Source organism: Alosa alosa, chromosome 7 (assembly GCF_017589495.1).
Source record: "Alosa alosa isolate M-15738 ecotype Scorff River chromosome 7, AALO_Geno_1.1, whole genome shotgun sequence".
Classification (NCBI taxonomy): Eukaryota; Metazoa; Chordata; class Actinopteri; order Clupeiformes; family Clupeidae; genus Alosa; species Alosa alosa.
The window spans coordinates 31,614,821-31,636,380 of NC_063195.1; the positions used below are offsets into that span (position 1 = coordinate 31,614,821).

Sequence of the window (21,560 nt, forward strand, 5' to 3'; positions counted from 1 at the left end):
CGGTAGATAAAACAGAGTGGCAACACTCCTATAGACTTCCATAGGAAACAATGGCGGCGCTTTTTCCCGGCTACTTCCACGTTATGCTGAGCTCAAAAGTTGCTAACTTTGACATTCACGGCTTTAGCCCCATTCACTTCCATTGCTTTCTGCCTGATATTGTCAGTGGTAAGTAGACGACGCTACGACGTTTTTTTAATTGGCATTTGCATTTCCTATACCAACTGCACTAGTAGATACTGGTATTGTTCTTTGAGGTTTATGTGCTGCTTGTTTAACTGATATTTATAGCTTAAATGTTGACCAAAATTTCAAAGCTAAAAGTTAGCCTGCAAACCTTGATGTGGAGAGAGGCTAGCTTAAAGATAATGTTCCTATGTCAATAATGAATTTCAGACAAAACACATTTGGTTAGCCTATTGTAGTAGGGCAACTTTAGATGATATCTGTTGACAACCAACCTTTTTTTAATGCTAGAACTATATATTTCAAACTTAATTGCGTTAGCTTACGTTAGCTAGTCAGCTCATTCACATACATAGCGTATATCGTTAACACTATGAGGGGGAACACGAACTTTATCTTGATAAAATACATTTCATTCAGCATGGTAACTCATGGTATTCAGATGTGCTGGTTATCAATGGGTTTGTGATTAACGCTTTTCAGGTGAAAAATGGAGCAAATGAATGTGATTATTGTCTTTAAACCTGATATAGATTAGCTTGCTAGATGGCGAGTTTTATGGCGTTATGAACTGAACCGTGGGCTGAACCAGACATGAAAGTGTCCACGACTCGTGAACGAGGGGATTTCAGTTATGAATTTCAGGAGAAGCAGTAGGAGCAAAACCTAGACTATTATAAGTTATTGTTGTTGTTACTGGTGCGTGGCTCTTCCCTTGCCAGTCCAGTCCTGTGCCACTATCACTGTAACAAACGGGACAGTGCCAGGGCTTAAATTTCACTGCGGGATTGCGCATAATTTGTTCAAGTCCCGCAACTCTAGCCATCATAATGCGAGAAATTCCCGCATACACTTTTACAGCCTGTCTAATGACGTTAATATAATCATGAAGTGGCGTGAATGCGGTGCTATTGACCGGACGGATCAACTACTGAGTTGAATTGAACATAGCCTCATGCAGACACACACACACGGAGAGAGAGAGAGAGAGAGAACCACTTTGCGCTTACGCAAATAGGCTGCGCAACCATGGCAAACTTTTACATCTGGAAAGAGCTCCTTGGTAACTATCCTGCTAGCTCAGTCACGTCAACACTTGATCCCAGAAAGATTGTCTTCGACTGTTAGTTTTTTGAACATTTATTGTATCTAATGACATAGAAAACATAATGATTTGCATCCGCATTTCCTCTATGCACACCTTTTATTCACTAGTGACTAGCCTAAAACCATCAGGCTGAAGGGAGGCTAATTACTCACGTATTTTCTTAAAGTGACAGGCACTCAATTACACCTACTCATCACCAATGTGCACTCAATTAGACCTACACACCATATTAAAGATATATAAGTGTTATAGGTTAAACGTCAAAATGAAGAATTCATATTACTAAATATGTTTAGCTACTAGTAATTACTAGTAAAATGTTATACATTAAAAAATACATTATTAACTAAATACACTCTATATGAATTAAAAAATATATGAAATAGAAACATATCACATAACCCATCATTTTCAGTGTGTGTTTGAGTGTGTGTGGAGAGTCAAGCAGAATCTAGGATGTCCACTGTTGTGAATGATCCCACTACAGTATATTACTGATGACGTCAGGGTGGTGGGGGCATCAAAATCCAACACTTTTTAAAAAAAGTATCGAAGAAGTCCCCCCCCCCCTCCCAAATTGTGTAAATCCCCCCTACATGAATAACCTAAGGGGGGAATTCCCCCCCCATTTTGAAAAATGAATTTTAAGCCCTGAGTGCAGTGGCACAAGCGGTAGGCGAGTGTGGCACGAGCGTGGACAGTGGCGTCTGTATAGTAGCCTACTGTAGGAGTTTTTGCTCCAACTGATAATCGATTTCAGGTTTCAGTTAATTTAGTTTTCAGTAATTTTACATTTCGTGTTGGTGTTCTTGGTGTAATAATTTTGATTGCTTTGTCTGCCAAGTAATTTGTCAAATACATAGCGAAGTTTGCATGGAAGAGACTGACGTGACAAGAGGGCATTGCCTTTCATTAGGTCAGTGATCTTTGTAAGTAGGACAAATGTCTTTTTGGATAACTGAAAAGTGTAGTCGAGTTAATAGGGCATAGGTCACTCTGAAAGTAATCCCCAACAAAATTATTCTTCTTCATGTTGTTATTGTTATAGTTTTTGTGTGGACTTGTGGCACCCCCAGCCTTGCAAATGGTTGGCTGTGTATGGGTAGCCTATGTAAGGGCCTGTCCACACGGAGACGCTTTTTAGGTTAAACGCAGAGGTTTTGCTTCGTCTTGGCCGAGCGTCCAAACGAATCCTGTAAACGCACTGCCCGAAACCGCACTTTTCTGAAACCTGGTCCCAGAGTGGAGGAATCTGAAACCGTAGCCTGTTTGAGTTCGTTTAAGCGAAACCGCACATCCTGCTTTGCGTGCTCGATGATGTCATCGCCACACCTCAGCTGCCCTGGACTTGTATTGCCCAACAATACTAGTTTTCATACATGACATTACCTACGATTACACTCCGTAAGATAAATATCACAACTGGTGCTGCTACATGGCCGATAGATTATGACTTGGTGGACTGAACACTGTTTTTCCCGGTGTTTTTTTTTTATGCATTCTAGCTACTGTCAGTGACGAGAGAACTTAAGTTATTAGGAAAGTCGCGGTGTAAGTTTAGGCTACATTAATTTGTGCGTAGTGCCAGTGTCATTCATTTATTTTACATGTCTTACAACATATACATGCATTCACAGTCGAGTGAAATCAGATATAAGCATACAAAGATGCTTAGAACTCATGTTAAGCCGATGGTAGCACACTGAATGCGAAAGCGATTTTTGTGTGAGCATATCAGTGAACACCCCTGACCACTCGGTGAGTTTCACGTCTTTGTAAACGAAAGTTTAATGCGTTTTAGGAAGGATTGTTCCAGTGCACCTATGCAGCGTTGTGGAGGAGGGGGGGCGCTACCACAGAAACCGAAAATTCTCAGGACAGCAGCATGTGTCCAAATTTCAATCTTAAACATTCTATTTAATCATAAACTATCTGAAAACAGGGCTTTAAGTGTAGAATACCGAACTTGTCCTTTAAGCTGTTAGGCTACTGAATGCTATTGCTAGTCTTACAATGATCAAAGTTGTGTGGTAGATTTGGGGAGGGGGGGCACCTTCATCTTCATCTCACCAAACAAACTGAAAAGGACACTGGATCTAATGTCCACACACAAAAAGGATACAAAATGCATAGCCTACGTTTTGACAATGTAAGTAAAGTATATGTAGCGTGATACAGGCAAATGTAGGAATCCAATAACAGCAAGGAAACAAACGTTGTTAGAATTACCAAAGAACATGTTTTAGATTGATGTTGCAGACCAATTATACTCCCAATATGTAATTGACACTATAATGTAAGCATGCTAACACGTAATAACACTCGTTTTTGGCTTGTTGTAATGTTTCCCGTCAATAACGCACTCGCTGCTGTCTATCCTATTGAAATAACATGACACGCAAAGAGCTGTTTGGAACTGTTGAAGCATACGTGAACCATGTGACCGCGTGTCGGCGACTTCAAAGAGTGTCGCAACTCTTTTTCTATGGCTCTGGGGAGCACTAACTCCTTATCTGTGTGATGTAGCGAACACACAGCGAAAACAGTCTCCTGCAATAGCTTGCCTTAAGGTATTTGGATAAATGGTAAATTATTTGCAAGAATTTTGCATCAAGATGTTCTGTTCTGACATAGACAAAGAGAATATCCGTTTCCTATGCAACACACAGATGTAAGAACCATTTCATTATAAATGTTTGATTAATTCACACTCGCTATCATTAATAGTATAACGTGAGCTCAAATGTGACTGAATTCTTAATGACATAACTGCATGCAAGTTGCATAAAGAAAAGGCAATGCAACTGCTCAAGGAAAAAGTGCGGTCACCAAATTATCCATCACGGACAGTCAGTGGAAGTGAGCGCTCCAAAGCTTTCCTTGACAAAATGATGGGCGGCTGTCTCCACCCCTGCGGGCCTTACAGAAGGGGAGCTGTGCTGTGGCACTGCGATAACGAACACTTCAGCCTCTCTCTCAGCGTGGCTCTACACATTGTGTAACAGACCCCCGGTGCCGATGGGAAGGTCAGGCACTATTTATAAAAGCGCTTGACGTCTGGGAACAGAACATTTTGGTAATGGGCGCTTTAAGATATATAGATACACAGACAGGGCTGGTGGGGCCTGTGATGGGGATTGGAGAAAGGGGGGTCAGTTGCCATGCAAAATGGGAAAACAAAGGAAAACAAGGCATGCCTGCCAGATGGAACACTCTGTTCGTTTGGACTGGTTCAGGAGGGCAAAACACTTAAGGCTCTGCGGAGTTTGTAAATAACCGGAGACAAAGGGCGGACGAAAAAAAAAACACATAGGAAGGACTTCGACGACGCGACGCGTTTCTCACAGTTGCATAAGAGGCAAACTATTAGGCAGGTGTGGCTCTTTTCCATGATCGCAAATTAGACCCAAAGCGGTGTTCTTCCTTTCCCCTCGCGCTCTCGCATCCAACCTCCACTCGTTTTAACAACAAGCATTTGATTCATGGCCCAGCTCACATAGGCAAACCTTCCCCAACAAACAAAAGGGACAAAGGCAGCATTATTGCATTTGAATCGCATTTTTCTGGAAAGCACGCCACGGCTTCTCTCTTGTTGACGCTGTGGGTTTTGGATGGGTTGCCTGTGCGGGGGAGCAGCGATGCACTCCAAACACTGCTAATGAGCCACCAACTGATCTCAATTAGCGTGCGCTATCCCACATGTTTACCCAGGGCTCTGGAGAGGTCAAAAGGCAAAGATAAATCACTCGGGGTATTACAAAACAAAAGCGTGTGTGTGTGTGTGTGTGTGTGTGTGTGTGTGTGTGTGTTGCCAGAGCTGTTTTTGTTAAGGAGGAGTAAACTTGTATTGCTTAAGTTACTAGTTAGGTTGTACGTCAAGCTTGTATCTGTTGTTCAGTGTCAGTTGTTATGTAAAGATGTATATGAGTCTGTGTTGGTGTGAACGTCAAAGAGACTAACTTGTCCAGTACTGAAATGTTTAGTGATCAAATAGACCATTTTATAGGCCGTGCTATACTGGCGGCTGGCTAGACATTCACCAGCCAGGATAAAATGCACACCAATTACTGGGGGTAAACAGATCTGATAGCAGCACTCCAGATAGAGTCCTGGGGAGGAGTGTTTGTGGATGGGGTGAGTATCTACTCTGGATGTCCAATGTTCCGAACGTCAGCTCTGAGCATAAGGGGGATTCGTGTGTGTGTGTGTGTGTGTGTGTGTGTGTGTGTGGTGAGCTCAAGGGGAACAAGTGGCCAATTCTTGTGGCTTTCTGACAGTAATAGGATCCTCTGCTAATGAAGCCCTTGTGCACAGCTGTATGGTCGTCCATTACCCTTGGCCCCGAGCCAGAGGGAGATCACTTGTACATATACACTACGGCAAACACTGCAGACCTCACAGGCGCCTGGTTACACAACACGATTACATCCAGACTACAGGCCGCCGCCCGGAACAAGGACAGCAGGGGTACAAAAAAGGCAGGCAGCAATGAAGCGTTTCGTCTGCAAACCTGCCTAACCAAAAATGTGTCTTTCACCCTCCAATGTGGAGGAATGGGAAATGAAAATGAAGCAGAGAAGTAGGTCACTGAGCGAGCGAGAGGAAAAGAGAGAGAGGGAGGGAAAAACACATCAACTTTAAAGCTGAAATGAGGTTTTTGGAGAGGGCAGGGAATTCACTTGTCTTCAAGGGTGCAGAAAACACAAGCGTTTAAACAGCTCACTAACCCCAAGACAGCAAAGACTATTAGGCATCCCGAAGCAAAAGTCAGACTGAATAACAGTCACTGAGGTGTTTCTGGTCCTGGTAACTGCATTCTTCAGCCGAAAAAAGCCTCTATCTATGGAGGCATTCACAAGCAAGGGAATTTTGCCTTCTAGAAAATCTCATTCGCTTTTCTTGCTAGACCGGTTAAGCAACCTCAGGCCACACCTGAAAAGCGAATATAATGTACCCATAAAAATGCAAACAATAAGGGACATGAATGACTTTCTCTCCTCCATTGCAGTTTTAAAAGCGAGGCGAAGGACAGGACAGCTGACTGTGGTCCTGCTGGTGTGAAAGTGTGCCCTTCAATTATAGCCTGAAAGACCAAGAGAGCCAAAGAGTTCAGGAGGAGACATTCTGCGGTGATGCTGGATCCTGGGGACTGGAGGGACGGATGGACAATTAGGAGGTTTTCACAGCCTGGAACCCCATTCACCCCAGGCACACTGAGTGGGTCTGATCTGTAGAGTTACAGTGAAGCTACACCAGGTGCGTAACTGAAGCGTTCCGTTCGCAACGCGTAAAATCCATTTTAGATGAATGGTCTATTTTTTTTTTTTGAACGTACGCGCCGCCATCACGTCTGGTGTAGCTACTTCCATTGATTATAGTGGCAGCTAATTGTTGCAGCAGACGCAACGCGAACGGAACGCTTCAGTTACGTGACTGGTGTAGCTCAGCCCTTAGGTGGCTGGTCTGTATACCTTCATATTCAGAAGACAACATTGGAGACTTGGGGGCTTGACAAGGAGAAAGGAGCAGTCGAAACGCCAGCTAAGTGGCAGAGGAAGCCCATCTGTCGGCAGTCACATGCTCTTTACCATCAAAAACAGGAAGTCCCGACACAAGCAGCCCAAGCGAGACAGTATGCAGTTTGCGGTCTGCAAGGCAGGGCGAGGGGGTTGGCATCCAGGGACAGCACGAGAGAACCATTGTCTAGCAGCCATGTATATTTAGTCAGTCTAAGTCTGCCTAGATCACAGATTTCAGCATAAAAACAGCTACATTTGAGTAGCACGTCTGAGTGATATTTCTGCAAGGGCTGCCATTGCTGCAGTGGCTGACGCAGTAGCTGCTGTAGGCAAATCCCAGCCTGGTGCTGCTAAAATGATTACAAGCTGATCAGTGCTGTGCACTGCCGGAAACTGTGCACAGTGTTGATTAAGCACCATCCATTACTGGAAACTCGGGGAGATGAGCGAGGGGGCCTGACATCTGACGGTCCACTGCTGGCCCATGAGGATGGAGGAGATGGTGATATAAGCTCGCCTCAGCATGGGGCACTTACGGGGAAATAGAGTGTGAACGATACGGCCAGGAATCATGCTGGCTGACTGCCCCCATAACACTGTGCGTGGTGCGTGTGTGTATATAGTTCCATGCCGCGGTGAGTCAGAGAGCATAAAGATGCAGGTTTGACAGACCACAGGACGGCTGGAAGACAGCCTTACAGTCATCCTGTACTGCATCAGCACTCCCACACAACGCATTGTGCGTCGGTGCGCATGCACGCATGCGTGTGTGTATAAACGAGTGACATGAGGGATGGGGGGGGGGGGGGTCCAGGCACATGGCCGTCATCATCATCACCATCATCATCATCACCCCTCCAGAGGCAGTGCCGCTGCTCATCTCTGGGCTCGCCGCTCGTCCCCTCGGACTCGTTTTGCCAACGCTGACATTTTCTAACAGATAAAATAAGTGAATTACCTCAGCGCCTCTTGTGTTGACGTACTTGCTCTGCAGCGGGGGATGAAATTTCTTTATCAAATTTTGAAGATATTGGCAAGCTGTCAGCTGTGCTTGGACGGGTCAAACGAGCAGCGGCAAAAGCACTCTGCCAACAGCAGTGATGTAGGGGGGAGAAGAAACTACAGTCCTGCAGCGCTGGTACTGGACTCGATTCACTAAGAACTCGGAATCGAGTGGTGAGGTGCATTTTCCAGGTTACCAGTTTCTCTAATCATCAGATCGCCACACGTGACATATGCAGCAAATGGCCATAAACCATGGCCATGGGGTGGGTGTGTGTAAATAAATAAATAAATAAATAAATAAAAAGATCTGTTCTGGACAAAGCAGGGTCTGGAACATCAAAGAACGCAAATACTAGGTCAATCGCGAATCCGACCAGACCGCTGGCGAGACAAATCAGGTCAACTATGTGATGAATCAAATCCTTGCAATTTTGCAAGATTTTGAACAGAAATTCTGATTCATAGCATTTGGTATTTCTTTAAAGATGATTTGAGTCCTCATTATCTAATTGTATATCTTGTACTTCACAGTGTGTCAAAGTAACAAAGCTGTCGACACAATGCAGTCTGCTGGAACTGCATTCCAAATGACATCAGAATTCCGTTAATGCTTGAGGAAGGCAGTAATCACTGTCCTGTTAGCAGCACAGGCCAGTTGTCACGGGGTGAAAATTGTGAGCTTTTGTGCAGCAAATGAACCCTTGTGTCTGCTGTGGCGGTCATTATGCCGAGGGCTGGACACATGCCTCCAAGCTCAAGCCACAGCACAGGGGACCAACGCGTCCTTCACAGCCTACACAGGCCACGTCTTCATGGGCAGTATCAGGAAACACAGTTTACAGAGACATACTAAAGCAGACATTCTAGCTGTTTTCTCTGGAATAACCAGGTGAATGTGACTTTTCTGTTACTGGTCACTGAGGAAGTAGTCATGCCAGTGTTGGCCATTTCCAACCCTGGCTCAGCAATGGCCCGCAACTTTGCCTGATGTATATTCTTATACTGTCGAGTCGACAGCTCAACCAGGGCAGAGTTGGGTTAGGGTGTCAAGGATCAGCTCAGCCGCGATTACGCGGAGACTGAGACGGAGCCAGCGCTGCTGATGAGAGAGGGCTATTAGGAGAGAGGGGAAGCATACCGATGTCAATCTGTTCTCCAAATATGGCCTCGTACAGGAGGAGAAAGGGGCCCCCTGTACATACACTTTTCTGATAGACAGTCCAGCAAATGTGTGAGTTCCATCAGAGGAAGGTACCAATTTCAAGGCTGGGTGACGACATTCAGATATTTATCGGCTGGGAAAGTTCAAAGTTGGCTCATTTTCATTACAGGTGGTTGTGCAAGTGGCATTACAGAAGTAGTTGCATTTACACTGTGTGCAGGCAAGGGGTATGAGGACACGAGGATTTGACTAAAACCAGCATATCCCCCATTTCCTGATGATGCCCTGATGTGCACAAGAGTGTCCCGGCACATCCTGTCCCCTCGCCGCATTAACACGGGAGCCAATGGAGCTTTGTCCCAGGAGATTACACAGGCTCTCATTTAAACAGACAAAGCAGGCTTATGCCGCTAATGCGGCGGCACTGCAGCCGGAGGGGGGAGGGGGGGGTGGTGGTGGAGTCGCCGCGGTGAGAGGGCAAGGGGATGGTTGCTTAGCGCAGAAACGGCAGGCATCCAAACCTGAAACAACAATGACCGGGGCGGGTCAGTATCGTTCCTCCCCAGTCCCAGGGGGAACTACTGTTTCACGAGCCCCACTGCCGGCAGTGCGCTATAATATCAACAGCGCTATCGGCTCAATTTCCTGTTATTGCTAGAGAGCTTCCGTCAGTCAGGCTCTCCAGGTCAGAGGAGTTTGCCTGGGGGGCCCATGCCCTGCGTCTCGGGCCATCTCAGGCACCGTCGCTCTAGCCTCCACACCGCTCCCCACACCCACCCGCTCACCAGTGACATTCCTCAGGGAAGACTCCTGGAAGTTCCACTGGGGTGGTCACGGGGAAGGAATGTCGCTTGGTGCTGATGCGTTCTACAGCAACTGGGCGGACACCCCATTCCAGATCTGAGCTGCGTGCGATCCAGCAGCTATTTTGCTGAGAAAAGAGGAAGTGCTGGTTTCTTATCGCAGGGTTAGAAACACAGCTGATCAGCTGCCCCGTACACACAGACATGCTGGTGTCAACTGTCTGTACTGTGGGCTTGAGCCCACAAGTGCCTCCAGTCTGTCAAGCTGCAGCTGTGCATCAGCACCATATCATTTGGAAGATTCCAGAGGATCCTTTGGGGGTTGTGCCCCTGAAAAGCTATTTTTTTCCAGCTTTTGTTTCTATGGTAGGAAACAAAACACACTTCAGAGACTTTGCAGAGTTTGCCTGCAAACTGTAATAAACAAGAAGTTCAACAACTCCGTCTCACTTGACACAGACAGGAAATAAACAACCTCTTGGAATCTAAAACTTGACTGATGCAAAGAACAGTCTTGAAGGCAGGCGACAACAAAGGCCTGGTGAGGCTCAAGAAAACCTTCCACTGGCTTCCTGGCGTGTCAGCTAAACTAAAAGTAAATTTAGTTGTAACCCGCTGTGTGTTGACAAAGGTTGCCAGAACAGCAACTCAAGCTTCCAAACACATTCAGCCAGTACCATGAGAGCGGAGCAGTGAGGGAGGAATAGTTTTCCCAGACACATTCCAGATCCCGACGTGCACGGACAAGCTGTGGGCGTACGAGTCAGAGCCAGACCAACACCTCCACGCGCTCTTCTTCACCACACTGACAGTGTAGAAGACTGAGGTCATCTACAGTTGGAGTTTTATGAAAAGTAGTTATGTAATATTCAAAACATTCCAACATAAATTAAAAAAGTAAAAAGATTAAAAAAGAAAAAAAATCTTCTGCACAACTAGGGTAAAAACAAACATCTTATCTAAAATCCCAAGGGATCTTTTAATTTATCATCAAACAGAAAAGAATGATAATCCCAAATAACAAGGATGAACATCAAGGTAGGGGTAAACTGGAGGTTGAATAGCTATTTTCAGGGGCAGGATGTTTGCTGCAAATTTGATGAAATGTTCCCTCAGAACAAAGCGCCCCCGAAAATAAATAAAACAAGGCTAGAAACTGTGTAGGACTTGCCAATGCGTTTAAGAAATCACTGAAACCTCATTCTGTTCAGGGTTTGGATATTCTGCAGCGTCCTTTCCATCTCCCGTTTGCTAGTTTGCAGCAGCCCCTTCCTCACGCACCCCTGGGGCCAGGTCAGCAGCCCCTTCCTCACGCACCCCTAGGGTCAGGTCAGCAGCCCCTTCCTCATGCACCCCTGGGGCCAGGTCATGTCTTTGGTGGGTCCCTCAAGCAAACAACGCTATTCTGGTCTGCCTGCCTCAGGTGCGTGAAAAGAGTGAGCACACAAAATGCTAGCAGATCATTTTTTAGAACATGCCTAGGACTTGTAAGCTGGTGGGGGAGGGGGGGAAAATCAAAGCTTGATTTTCTTTTCCAGAAAAAAAAAAGAGAACACGTGCACACTTTCAGCTGATCTGCTGTACTGTAAGTCCTTTCTGCCTAGTCCATCATGATTTGACTCAAGAGCTTTCACACACGGGGTGCGGCTTCATATCAAAAGACAACTTGTCCTCGGACTCCCACCCACAAATCTTAATCTTTCCACATGCCCTGAAAGCACATTGCCCACTTCTCAGCTCCATGACCATCAGAAGCACGCCACCAGCCAGGCATAAACACTGCCGCTTGATCAAGCTCAGGTGGAGTGCGGAGGTGTGCCTGGTGGAGCGGAAGAATAAACAGCTGCCTCCTGGTCTCTGTCTTGCGTGTATGTGTGTGTGTGCGGCCACCGTGCCTGCGCTGAATCACACAGTGTTTTTCCACTGACGCTGAGCTGCCGGTGAGCCGACCCCTAACACTAATAACTAATAACACCCTGACAACCACGGCTCGTTGGGTGGACAGAGGGGGCAAGAGGCTGCTGTTCCGCCTCCTGCTCCCTCAAGAGACAATATGTATGGAAAGAGAGAGAAAAAAATCTTTCACCCATGTGACTAAGTGGTAACAAGGGTTGAAAGTCTCTAAAAGCCTGTGCTGCTGTGTTCAATTTTTAAAGCAGTAAATGGAGTACCAGCAACTCAGCAGAAAAATGGCTGTACAACCTGAATGCTATACATTCTCTACTCAGGAAAGGACACTGATTCAGCTTGCATGACTTCTACTGGTCTAACATAGAGGTTTCATATAGCCTAGGCATAGTACTAACAGCACTTACAAATTTGTTCCATAGCTTCTGGACAGAAGTAGTTTGATACTTATGGTCAATGGATACTGTGCAGGACACTCTTGCTGGCAAAAAGACACTGATACCTTAGAAAATTAAAAGCAGAATGTGTTTGTGACTATTATGACTTTGTCCATTTATATTCTGACATATAGGCTATATCAAAGTGTTGCAGACAATACAAATGCCAATCAGTAGTTGAGAAAGGGGAAAGAGGCAGTTACTGAATAGACACTGAAAACACTTACCGCCATCACCAGCTCAAAGGGCTGTTTGTAGACCCTCACGGGTGACTGATATTTTTGCACCATGGTGCCACCTCCACTGGTGCCGTCAACCTGTAAGCAAAGACCAAGAAATGACACGTTTACCTCAAGTATTACATAATAACTGAATATTTCTATGACAGGCCATGATGTGAGTAATGGCCCAACCTCAGCTACTACCAGCTACTTTACGCCACAACAGCTGCCAACATAGAGGGATCTTTCAGGGAGTACAGGAGTGGGGGGTAGGAAATGTATACAGGGTCATCTCACTGGATGCAAATAGTCTCCCATTCACCAATTCGGCTGCATGAGGTTGGCAGTGCGCCCAGCACCTTGAGTGGCCGTCCGCAGTGAAATACTGCAGGAGAACACTCTCAGCCGCTGTGGGTGAGCAAGCCCATCTCATTGATAAACACAGCGGTCTGAATTAATCAATGGCCACAGAGAGACTACTCAGGGTGGCACTGGTACACACAGCACAATGCTTAAAGCAAGATAGAGTTCAGTCTTGGTGCCAGCATTGCACCAAAAAAAAATAAATAAATAAAAAAAAAAAAAAAAAAAAAGTCCTCTCCCTGATTTCTGGAGGAGGTACTGCTGATTTCAGTACTTTGGTATCTCAGCAATAAACTGTGCCTGCTGAAACAGAGGACAGCACTGCACCTTCATTCCATACAGGACCTGGCAGGGTTTAGGAACGCAGTAATTTTTAAAAGCACGTTTCGCATTGTTTGTACTATACACACTACACAGAACGTCCTGAATCATCATGATAGGGTGTCTGACGTTTGGGAGTCTGAGACTTAAAAGGAGGGGGGAATTTAATACACAAATAGCATGTCTAAGTCATTTAGGTGGAGGGTTTGCTAATGTCTGATATAATAACAGAGCGACTATGGTCTCAAAAGCATGGCCAGACTAAATTAAGTCTATAAAGTTACTGTAGGCAATCAATACAAAGTCTACACGATTTTACATGATATTTACCAGCATGGCTTGTATGGGTTTCTTATCACCTGTTTTAAAAAGACAGATAGTTCCATGATTCAGTACATAGATAGCAGCATGGCAGGCACACCAGAAATAAGCCCTTTGCCACATGTTTTACTAGGCTGCAAGGAAGAGACACTCAGTACCTTGAGGTTAGATAACAAGGATGCCCCTAATATGTAGTAGGTTAATGTCGTCAAAATAACAGTAGCCTAGCTTCAATCAGCAACTAAGATCAATGCTGCAGTTACTTAACTCTGTGATTGAATCACATCATTATCACATTAGGATAACTGCCTGGAATATTAATGATACTGAGCTAGAAAGGCATCTAGTTAAACCAGTGCAGAACAGCTCGTACCCCCGGATTCTTAAACTGTAACGTGAGTCAAAGATAGCCTACAAAATCGCAACATGGAACTACCTGGTCGCATTCGACACTTTCTTGGCTACAAAGTAGCGAGTAACTTACCACATGGAATTATCAAATAATAGACAACCAACAAAGATTAAAGTTACACACAAATATGATTCATAGATCCACATACTGTCCATTGACTAACGTGCAAATGGACAAGAAACAATGTTAACAAATGAAGCACGGTTTTAGTCTAAACAATGCTTGATTTTGTTGCTAGCTTTCGTGGTTTCGTTGCTAGTGAACAAACTAGCCAGCTAACACATATAAGTGCGGTCTGCGTTGTTCGCCACAATTTACTAGCATTAAAATACAAAAACAATAAAGCAACAACTCACCAACCTATGTGAAAAATGGAAGTACGCCCAGGATTCTGCACCGGAATAAGCAGGCAGTAACTAAACAACGATGTAGCGAATCAATTCCAAAGGCATCCCGAAGCTTCTTAGCTGTCGGAGAATAGCAAACCCGGTTTGTGTTAATACTATCGTTAACTTAGCTTTTGTAGCTAGCTGGCTTGCTGTGCTGTTTCAGTGACAGTCATATGATTCTGCTACTACTATGCAACCCACTATTTAATTCAGCATCTTAACATTTTCAGACGCTAACTTAAAAGGCTTCAGTTCAGTAGCCTACCTCTGGCAGTGAAGGATGTGTTTTCGTCCGTCACTGCTGAGGGGGAGGCTGTATCACCGATTAAAACCATTCACTCAGCCTCCCGTTGACAAATTATCACACTCCGCCCCCTTGTACTCTTCCGCACTCTGTACAGCAGCATGGATGTCCAGAATACTTCACTGCCCTCCTGTGTTTGGTCACAGAACAACTTCGATTTTTTTTTTGCCCTGCCATTCATGCCGTTTCACACACTGTACATATTCAGTGGTTTTAAATGCTCAAATGTGTTAACAGGAGATCAGTTAATAGGTCAGTCAGTGAGAGTATTTTTGTTTTATTGTAGGCCTATGGGTCAAATATGAATATTCACACAATAACTCCACACTGTTAACTGTAGTAAATGAACAAATGGATATAATGTGGCATCTGCAGTAGAGCAGGGAATTATGTAACAGCTCAACAGTACAGATGCTGACACAAAATGTCCCAACCATTGTGTAATTATGTAGCCTAACAATCTCTGTTCAATTAATAGAACAGACTACCATTTTTTCGATTAGGCAACACAAGTCAAATTATTCAACTATTAAATAATTGCTATAACTACTAGCCTTGTTCAATTCCAACATTCTTGCTCATATGTGAGAAGGTGGCCTACATATCTTTAAAGAGTCAAGGGTTTTGATGCAATGTGTAACCCTATTTTGAGGTTTAATGAAAGCATCCCAGCTACACCAGAGGCAATATAGGCTCCTGTGTTCTGTATACTTTTGCAAAGCACAATGTCACTTGATTTATCCAAAGTAAAACATGTTCTCTCCATAACTGATTGCCTTAAATAAATGGATTCTGTTATCCAAGAGCCCTGTTTGGCACTGGGTCCAGGTCACATCAAAGTGGCTTACTCAGGAGGTCCAGGATGTCTCTGTTTAAGGCTGATACTTTCAAGGGCGAATAAAGGCAGTCTTTTTAGTCCAGACACCAAACAGGCCAACATCTCTCTGTGGGTATCGGTCTGTGGATTTCTAACCACAGGGAAGCATGTACACCCCTGTAGTTAGAAATATATAGTAGTATACATAGTAGTCAAGCAGTTTACAGCCACAGCTGATAGCATTAACCTGATTACATTCCGCAGTTAAGGCCAATGGTCTACATCTTATGGTCTAACATTAAAGTTCCCCAAAGTCAGCTCATTTATAGCACAAGTCTGTGAGATTCTGGTTTTGTAATGCATGTTGCGGCTTTATGCGTACCACATTAGGTTTTTTTTTACTTTGACTTCATTGCCATGTCAACATTTTTCTTAGTGTAGCTCACAAGCTCACAACAGATAATCATGTAATTTGCCAAGTGTGCTCTGGAAATTCACAATTTCGTCGCCGTTTAAATAAATAAAAAAAAAAAAAAAAAAAAAAAAACATAGTCCAGTCCATACAACTTCATTTCAATTTCAAAAGAAATACTGGATGTTTTTTTTTTTTTTTTTTTTTTAAATTTGTTACAGAGATAAAACACTAAAACATGGATTTTGGAATGTGTCAAATTTATTAATAAAAGTTGAACAAAAAAAAGCTTTCCATATTTCATGAAAACCAACATTACTTAAAGGAGACATCCAACAAGTTCACCATAACGGCTCCCACACACAGTTGCATGCGGTGCAGTGCTGGAGACGTATCCCGTCCACTTTACATGGGCTTCAGTCATCCGTTGCCGAACTGAATTGTGGGTCTGTTGCGACGCGTTGCTCCCGAACTCAACTGTGGGAGCTAAGACTGTATAAAATGGGTTCACATAGATCTCCATTTCTCCAGGTCACTGAGGACTGTCTGTGTGAAGGGGGAGAGGAAATGAAAGAAGGGGAGAAATCACCCTTTATGCAGACCAGAGCCAGCAACTGTTCCATTGAAGTCTATCGCCATATAGTGCAGGGCGATATGTAGCAAAAAAAGGTGTTTGGAACATTTCATATAGATTTTTGCAAATTATGTTTTTTCACTTCTTCAGACCCTATAGTTTGCAAAACTACCTGTTTCCAATTTTTTCCCGGACTGCACAGGTCCAAAATCCAAGATCACCAAACATTGCAAATAATCGCCTTTTTAAACATTTTAAATGGATATAGGTATTATCATTATATACATACATGTTCTAATAAAATTGAATGACTTAGGTAATAAATATGACCATGGGTGACATGAGATGTCATGATTATCAACCAGTGATTGGTGTAACCACCATTATGCTATTTATTGGCATACCCGGAAAAACACATTGACTGATTAAAAGTTTCCTTCACATAACCTAATAATCATTTGAATTAAAGTAATGTTCTGCACTCACCACAATAGATTAGATTAGATTCAACTTCATTGTCATTGCAGAGTACAAGTATGAAGACAATGAAATGTGGTTTGCGTCTAACCAGAAGTGCAAAAAAAAAAGAAAAGTGCAATGTGATATACAAAGTATAGACAGGTGGTGCATAGACAGGTCAAGAAATGTGTAGACAGTAGTATACAGTTGATTTATATAAGGTAGAGAGGTTTAGAGTAATATAAATATGTGCAGTATATGTTAGCAGTTACTTTATGAGAGCAGAATAAATATGGCTATGTAATGTGAACAATGTATAAACAACATACATTGGAGGGGGGGGGTCTGCCTCCTTGTTGTCCCCGTCAAGATTGCTATGGTCGTGGACACCTCAACAGGCACAGGCAAGGAGGCATTGGGCGGGGGTGGCTTTGTAGGTTGGTTGTCAACCAGGATGCAGAGCTAGAGTTCAGCTGCAGGAAAGCTTCCTCTGAACCTGCTGTGCGCCTTATGCAAGCATCACTTGCCCTGGATGGCCTCAATGGAGGGGAGTGAGAAACCAGTGATGCGTTGGGCAGTTTTCACCACCCTCTGCAATGCTTTTCGGTCGTGGGCAGAGCAGTTGCCATACCAAACTGTGACACAGTTGGTAAGGATACGCTTGATGGTGCAGGGGTAGAAGTTCACCATGATCTGAGGAGGCGGTGGACCTTCTTTAGCCTCCTCAGATAGAAAGCTTCCTGAAGTCCACAATGAGCTCTTTGGTCTTCAATAATTCTGTTAACAGGACTTGCAGGAAATTGTGGGAACATATGAATTTGTTGATTATATGCAAGCCTAATGCTGCCCACTACAGCGAAGTCTGCCATCATCCATGAATTGTGACTGGTTTCAGAAACAGCATCATCTGAACAATCTACAGAGAGTAGCTCAGTGCAATTAACACACACATTGGATAGCATCTTAATAGATGGCATGGCTGTTGTGCAGGAGATGGTTGTCAGGAAAAGTGACATAAACTGTTGCTAAGATCTGGCAGAATGCTTCTTTAAAAATGTTGAAAGTGAGGCACGAGGCTACAATGACATATAGGCTACTTATTATTTAAGAACTATACCATCACAAACTCCATGAAAGACAGGACGAGACAGGTCGATACAATGGGAAAAAGCTCATGATAAGGGATACAAAATACAAGACTACACCAATCAAAGACTTTAAAGCTTTCTGGGATCGAAGGAAACCAAAGCCAACCTCGTCCTCTACCTTGCTCATAAAGCTGTTGAACTATGTAAACTGCCAGTCACAGTTCAGACACACAAAGGTGGCAGTAGCAGTAAGTCATTTTGGCAAAACCCCACATATCTACACGTCACACAGATGTCTTGGTGCTTGCCCTTCGCAGGGTACCAGACATCAACAAAGACAGTCTCATTATCATGGGCACTGGAGAACATCGACAAAAGATACATATCAGCTTAGAAATCTTGACGCACCCTAGCAGCAGCAAATGTAATTTCTAGCCAGGGTAGTCTAGCAACTCTCCGTTGGCTTGTGAGGTGGAAAAACCAAACTTCAGTCCAGCCAATCACATCGTGCATAGAGTCGGTGGACCTATCGGGTCTCCTATTGTATCCTGTCAGGAAATTGAAAGACAACCGTTTGTCCCGCCATTTACTGTTTATCCCGTGGGAAAGGAAAGGTTTCAGTTTCAAGTCAAACAAGTCATGATGATGTCATTAACACACTTTGTAGGCTTGTAGTAGGTCCTCAACCATCTCCAGACGTGTTAGCTGGATGTGAGAAATTTGTGTGTCAACTCCTCAAAACATGGTTTTCAAACAGCTAAAGCCCTTAAGTGGAACTCGGGAACTAGGGAAATCCCATCCCTATGATTGTCCTACCATCGTCTATTGCTGTCCCCATGCTCGGATTCCAGCCCGGCGCAGCCTAGAGACCCACTACTTGCCCGATGACAACTCCTAATCCCTATGGACAATTCATCCCCTACACTGGACTATTTGAACTTAACGCTAAATAGGATTCATGCATTATCATACTGGTTATGTAACCATCTAACCACTTTGTAACATATACCTCAGGTGGCTCTAAATACCATGTTCTATTCTCTGTATATAGACCTTACTGTCCTGTAACTGACCCCAGGCAGATGGGTCAGGCCCTTGAGTCGTGGATCTGCTTAGGGTTTCATCCGATATGTTTCTCCAATTCTTGCGAGTTTTACTCATTGGCTCTGTCTGAATGTTTAACACTCTGTAAAGCGCCATGAGACATGGGTAATGTTTTGACGCTCTATAAGTGAAATTAAGTTGAAATTGAAATTCTGAGAGCACACAGGCAAGCAAATGTTTGGGCACAAGATACAGTGCCTGCTCCAAAGATTCTTGACTCACTATCACTGGGATGGAGGCAAATTGTTGATGGGCAATGGGCTCCTGTTCTGTCAAAACTTCCACCAGCACCACATGCTGTTGTGGAGCTTGTGAAGTGCTGTTGTCTTGCCAGCCAATGCAGTAGAAGGTGTTCTTGCAAGAGTAACAACTTACCATTCACACAACTTTGCAGGTGTGAAAGCTCTGAGGAGATGTGCACCAATATTAAAAGGACAGTGACAGTGGTGAGGATAAATACTTGAGTGACAATGTTTTGTTGAACTCTTTTTTAAATGTTTTTTAAATGAACTGATTTTTTTAAATGTTTTTCTATTTTTCCCATTTTTCTCCAAATTTCTTGGCAAATGATGCAATACATCTTTTGTAAATAGTCTGTATCTCACTTGTCTACCTTATTATATGTATATTTATCAAAAAATTGACCACTTTAAGCCTTTATATTATTTTTCTGCATTTATTGTCCACCATCTTGAATTTTGGCACTGAAAATGAAGAAAAAAAATGGAAACAGGTTGTTTTGTATTCAATGGGGTCCTTAAGTAAAAAAAAAAAAAAAAAAAAAATCACCAGTTTCAAAAATCTATATGAACCGTTCCTAAAATTGCACGATTCCCCATACTAATAGCTCAATATTACCACATATGCTAAGATCTTGGTTCTATAGAGTTAAGAATGTGAATTTCGGGCACGGTTTTATAATCCTCAAACTCTTCTGACCATTTCAGAAAACACTGGTACACATTCCAGTCTGGAGAAAAGAGACCTTATAGCAGGTGTGCGCCTGTTATTAGAGTGCATGAAAATGCAATCTACTGTTATTCGATTTCTTATTATTATTCTTCTAATGCTTTTTGTGCTTGTGTTTAAGGTACAAAAAAACTTTGGTGTTGCTTTAAGTTTTTGCGTTTAGTAGGCCCTTCAACTTTTATGACGTGACGTTTCTTGGGCATTTAGCTTTACCATCACGTCAAGTTGTAACGTATGCGCAATGCTCATCTAGGCTATGGATTTAAGTGGCTTAAAGGCAGCAAAAGTGGGATATAGTGCAACTGCTTCCCCAAAACAAGATTGTTATCACAAGGCTAGCTGGTTCGTTATATGGCGAAGCATATAGCCAACTTTGTGTGCAGCAGTGAAGCTGAGTTTGTTGTTAACATTGTTGGTAACTGTCAGGGAATTTATGTTTACGTAGTATGGCTTTGCCCACAAACTCTGGTACCAAGAGGAGAGCCTGTTAATGTAAGGAAGAATTCCTCACACCAGTCTCTGCAGCCCAAAAGCTGTCTTTTATTGTACAGATGCACACAGAAAATAGGAAGCATGACATACTCTTCTCACCCACACACACACAGGGTGCAGTTCCTGTCTGTCTGGGTGCACACTTGTACCTGTTCTTAGAACTCAGCACAAGAACATTTAACTTGAACTCTGTTCTTAGAACTCAGCACAACAATATTTCTGCTAACAGCTTACACAAATGGTTATACAATCATTTCCTTACAGTAACAAACATTTCTTCAGTTAGGAGCAGTAGCCTACTGTTTTTTTATGTTGCATTAATTTTCATTGGCAAAAGCTAGCCTAATATATAATATAAAATGAGAACCTATATAGATTTGAGGGAGCTGCAGCTGTTAGCATCAGCACGGCACGGTCATATAACACAGCAGGCACTAGCCCAGTGAAAGATCGTGTAAACCCCATCCCCAGAAACCAGTTTCAAACCAAGCTTGCGCTGATGATGCATGATCACTGATCAAATTGCTATTTTCTGACAGGATGAGCACAACCATGCAGGTGGTCTGAATCTCAAGCTCTTTAGCCTAGCATCTTAATGCTGTATTCACAACACAGTGAATGACAAACGGTGACAAAATGCTGTTGTTTATGAGTTCATAGCCTGGTTATTTATCAAGGACTATATCACGTTTTATATGTTATTATGATCACTCGCATTGCATTACCACGGGGTTACTGTGTAGGTAATGCTACGGTTAACTTAGCATTGTGGTGAATAAAAAGAAAAAAAAACTAATGGAGCTCTAGTGTGCGGACTTTGTCATTTTAACTTAACATGCCCACCATTACACTGGAGAGATGTTAGAAAACTTTTAAGCTACTTAAGGTAGCTCATTATCTCAGATCAGTGAAGAACTACCAGAGAAAACGTTGGGGAGAAAACTAAAACAAGTTAATGTTAGACTTAGACTAGCTGTGTTACAGTTTCTCGTTGCAAAATTAAAATCTCCATGCGCTTTTGTAGGCTACACGCAGTCTCAAAAACACTGCTTACAGCTCGAGTCACGTACTAGGTCATTTTTTTTATAACGATAATTTAGATAGGCCTAGGCTACACTTATGTGGTGGGTGCTATTGCGTTTTCTAAAGAATCTCCCGTCTTGGTTTTGTACAGAAATTAATATTA

General features: G+C 43.4%; 1 protein-coding gene across 7 annotated transcripts in view; it reads right to left on the reverse strand.

The window, feature by feature from the left end:
* The window catches only part of LOC125297167 (SEC14-like protein 1), a 36,850-nt gene extending 22,310 nt beyond the window's left edge, over window positions 1-14,540 (reverse strand). Inside the window, exons 1-3 of one of the 7 annotated variants that reach the window (XM_048247320.1) lie at window positions 14,421-14,501; window positions 14,127-14,233; window positions 12,356-12,445 (exon numbers count right to left, since the gene is read on the reverse strand). In XM_048247320.1, coding sequence (XP_048103277.1) covers window positions 12,356-12,418 — 63 coding nt within the window. In that variant the 5' untranslated portion in view covers window positions 12,419-12,445; window positions 14,127-14,233; window positions 14,421-14,501. Of the gene's footprint in view, window positions 1-12,355; window positions 12,446-12,541; window positions 12,775-14,122 lie in introns of those variants that run through there. The other 6 variants (XM_048247319.1, XR_007193969.1, XM_048247323.1 and 3 more) reach the window with 6 other exon arrangements.
* Window positions 14,541-21,560: the final 7,020 nt, after the last annotated feature.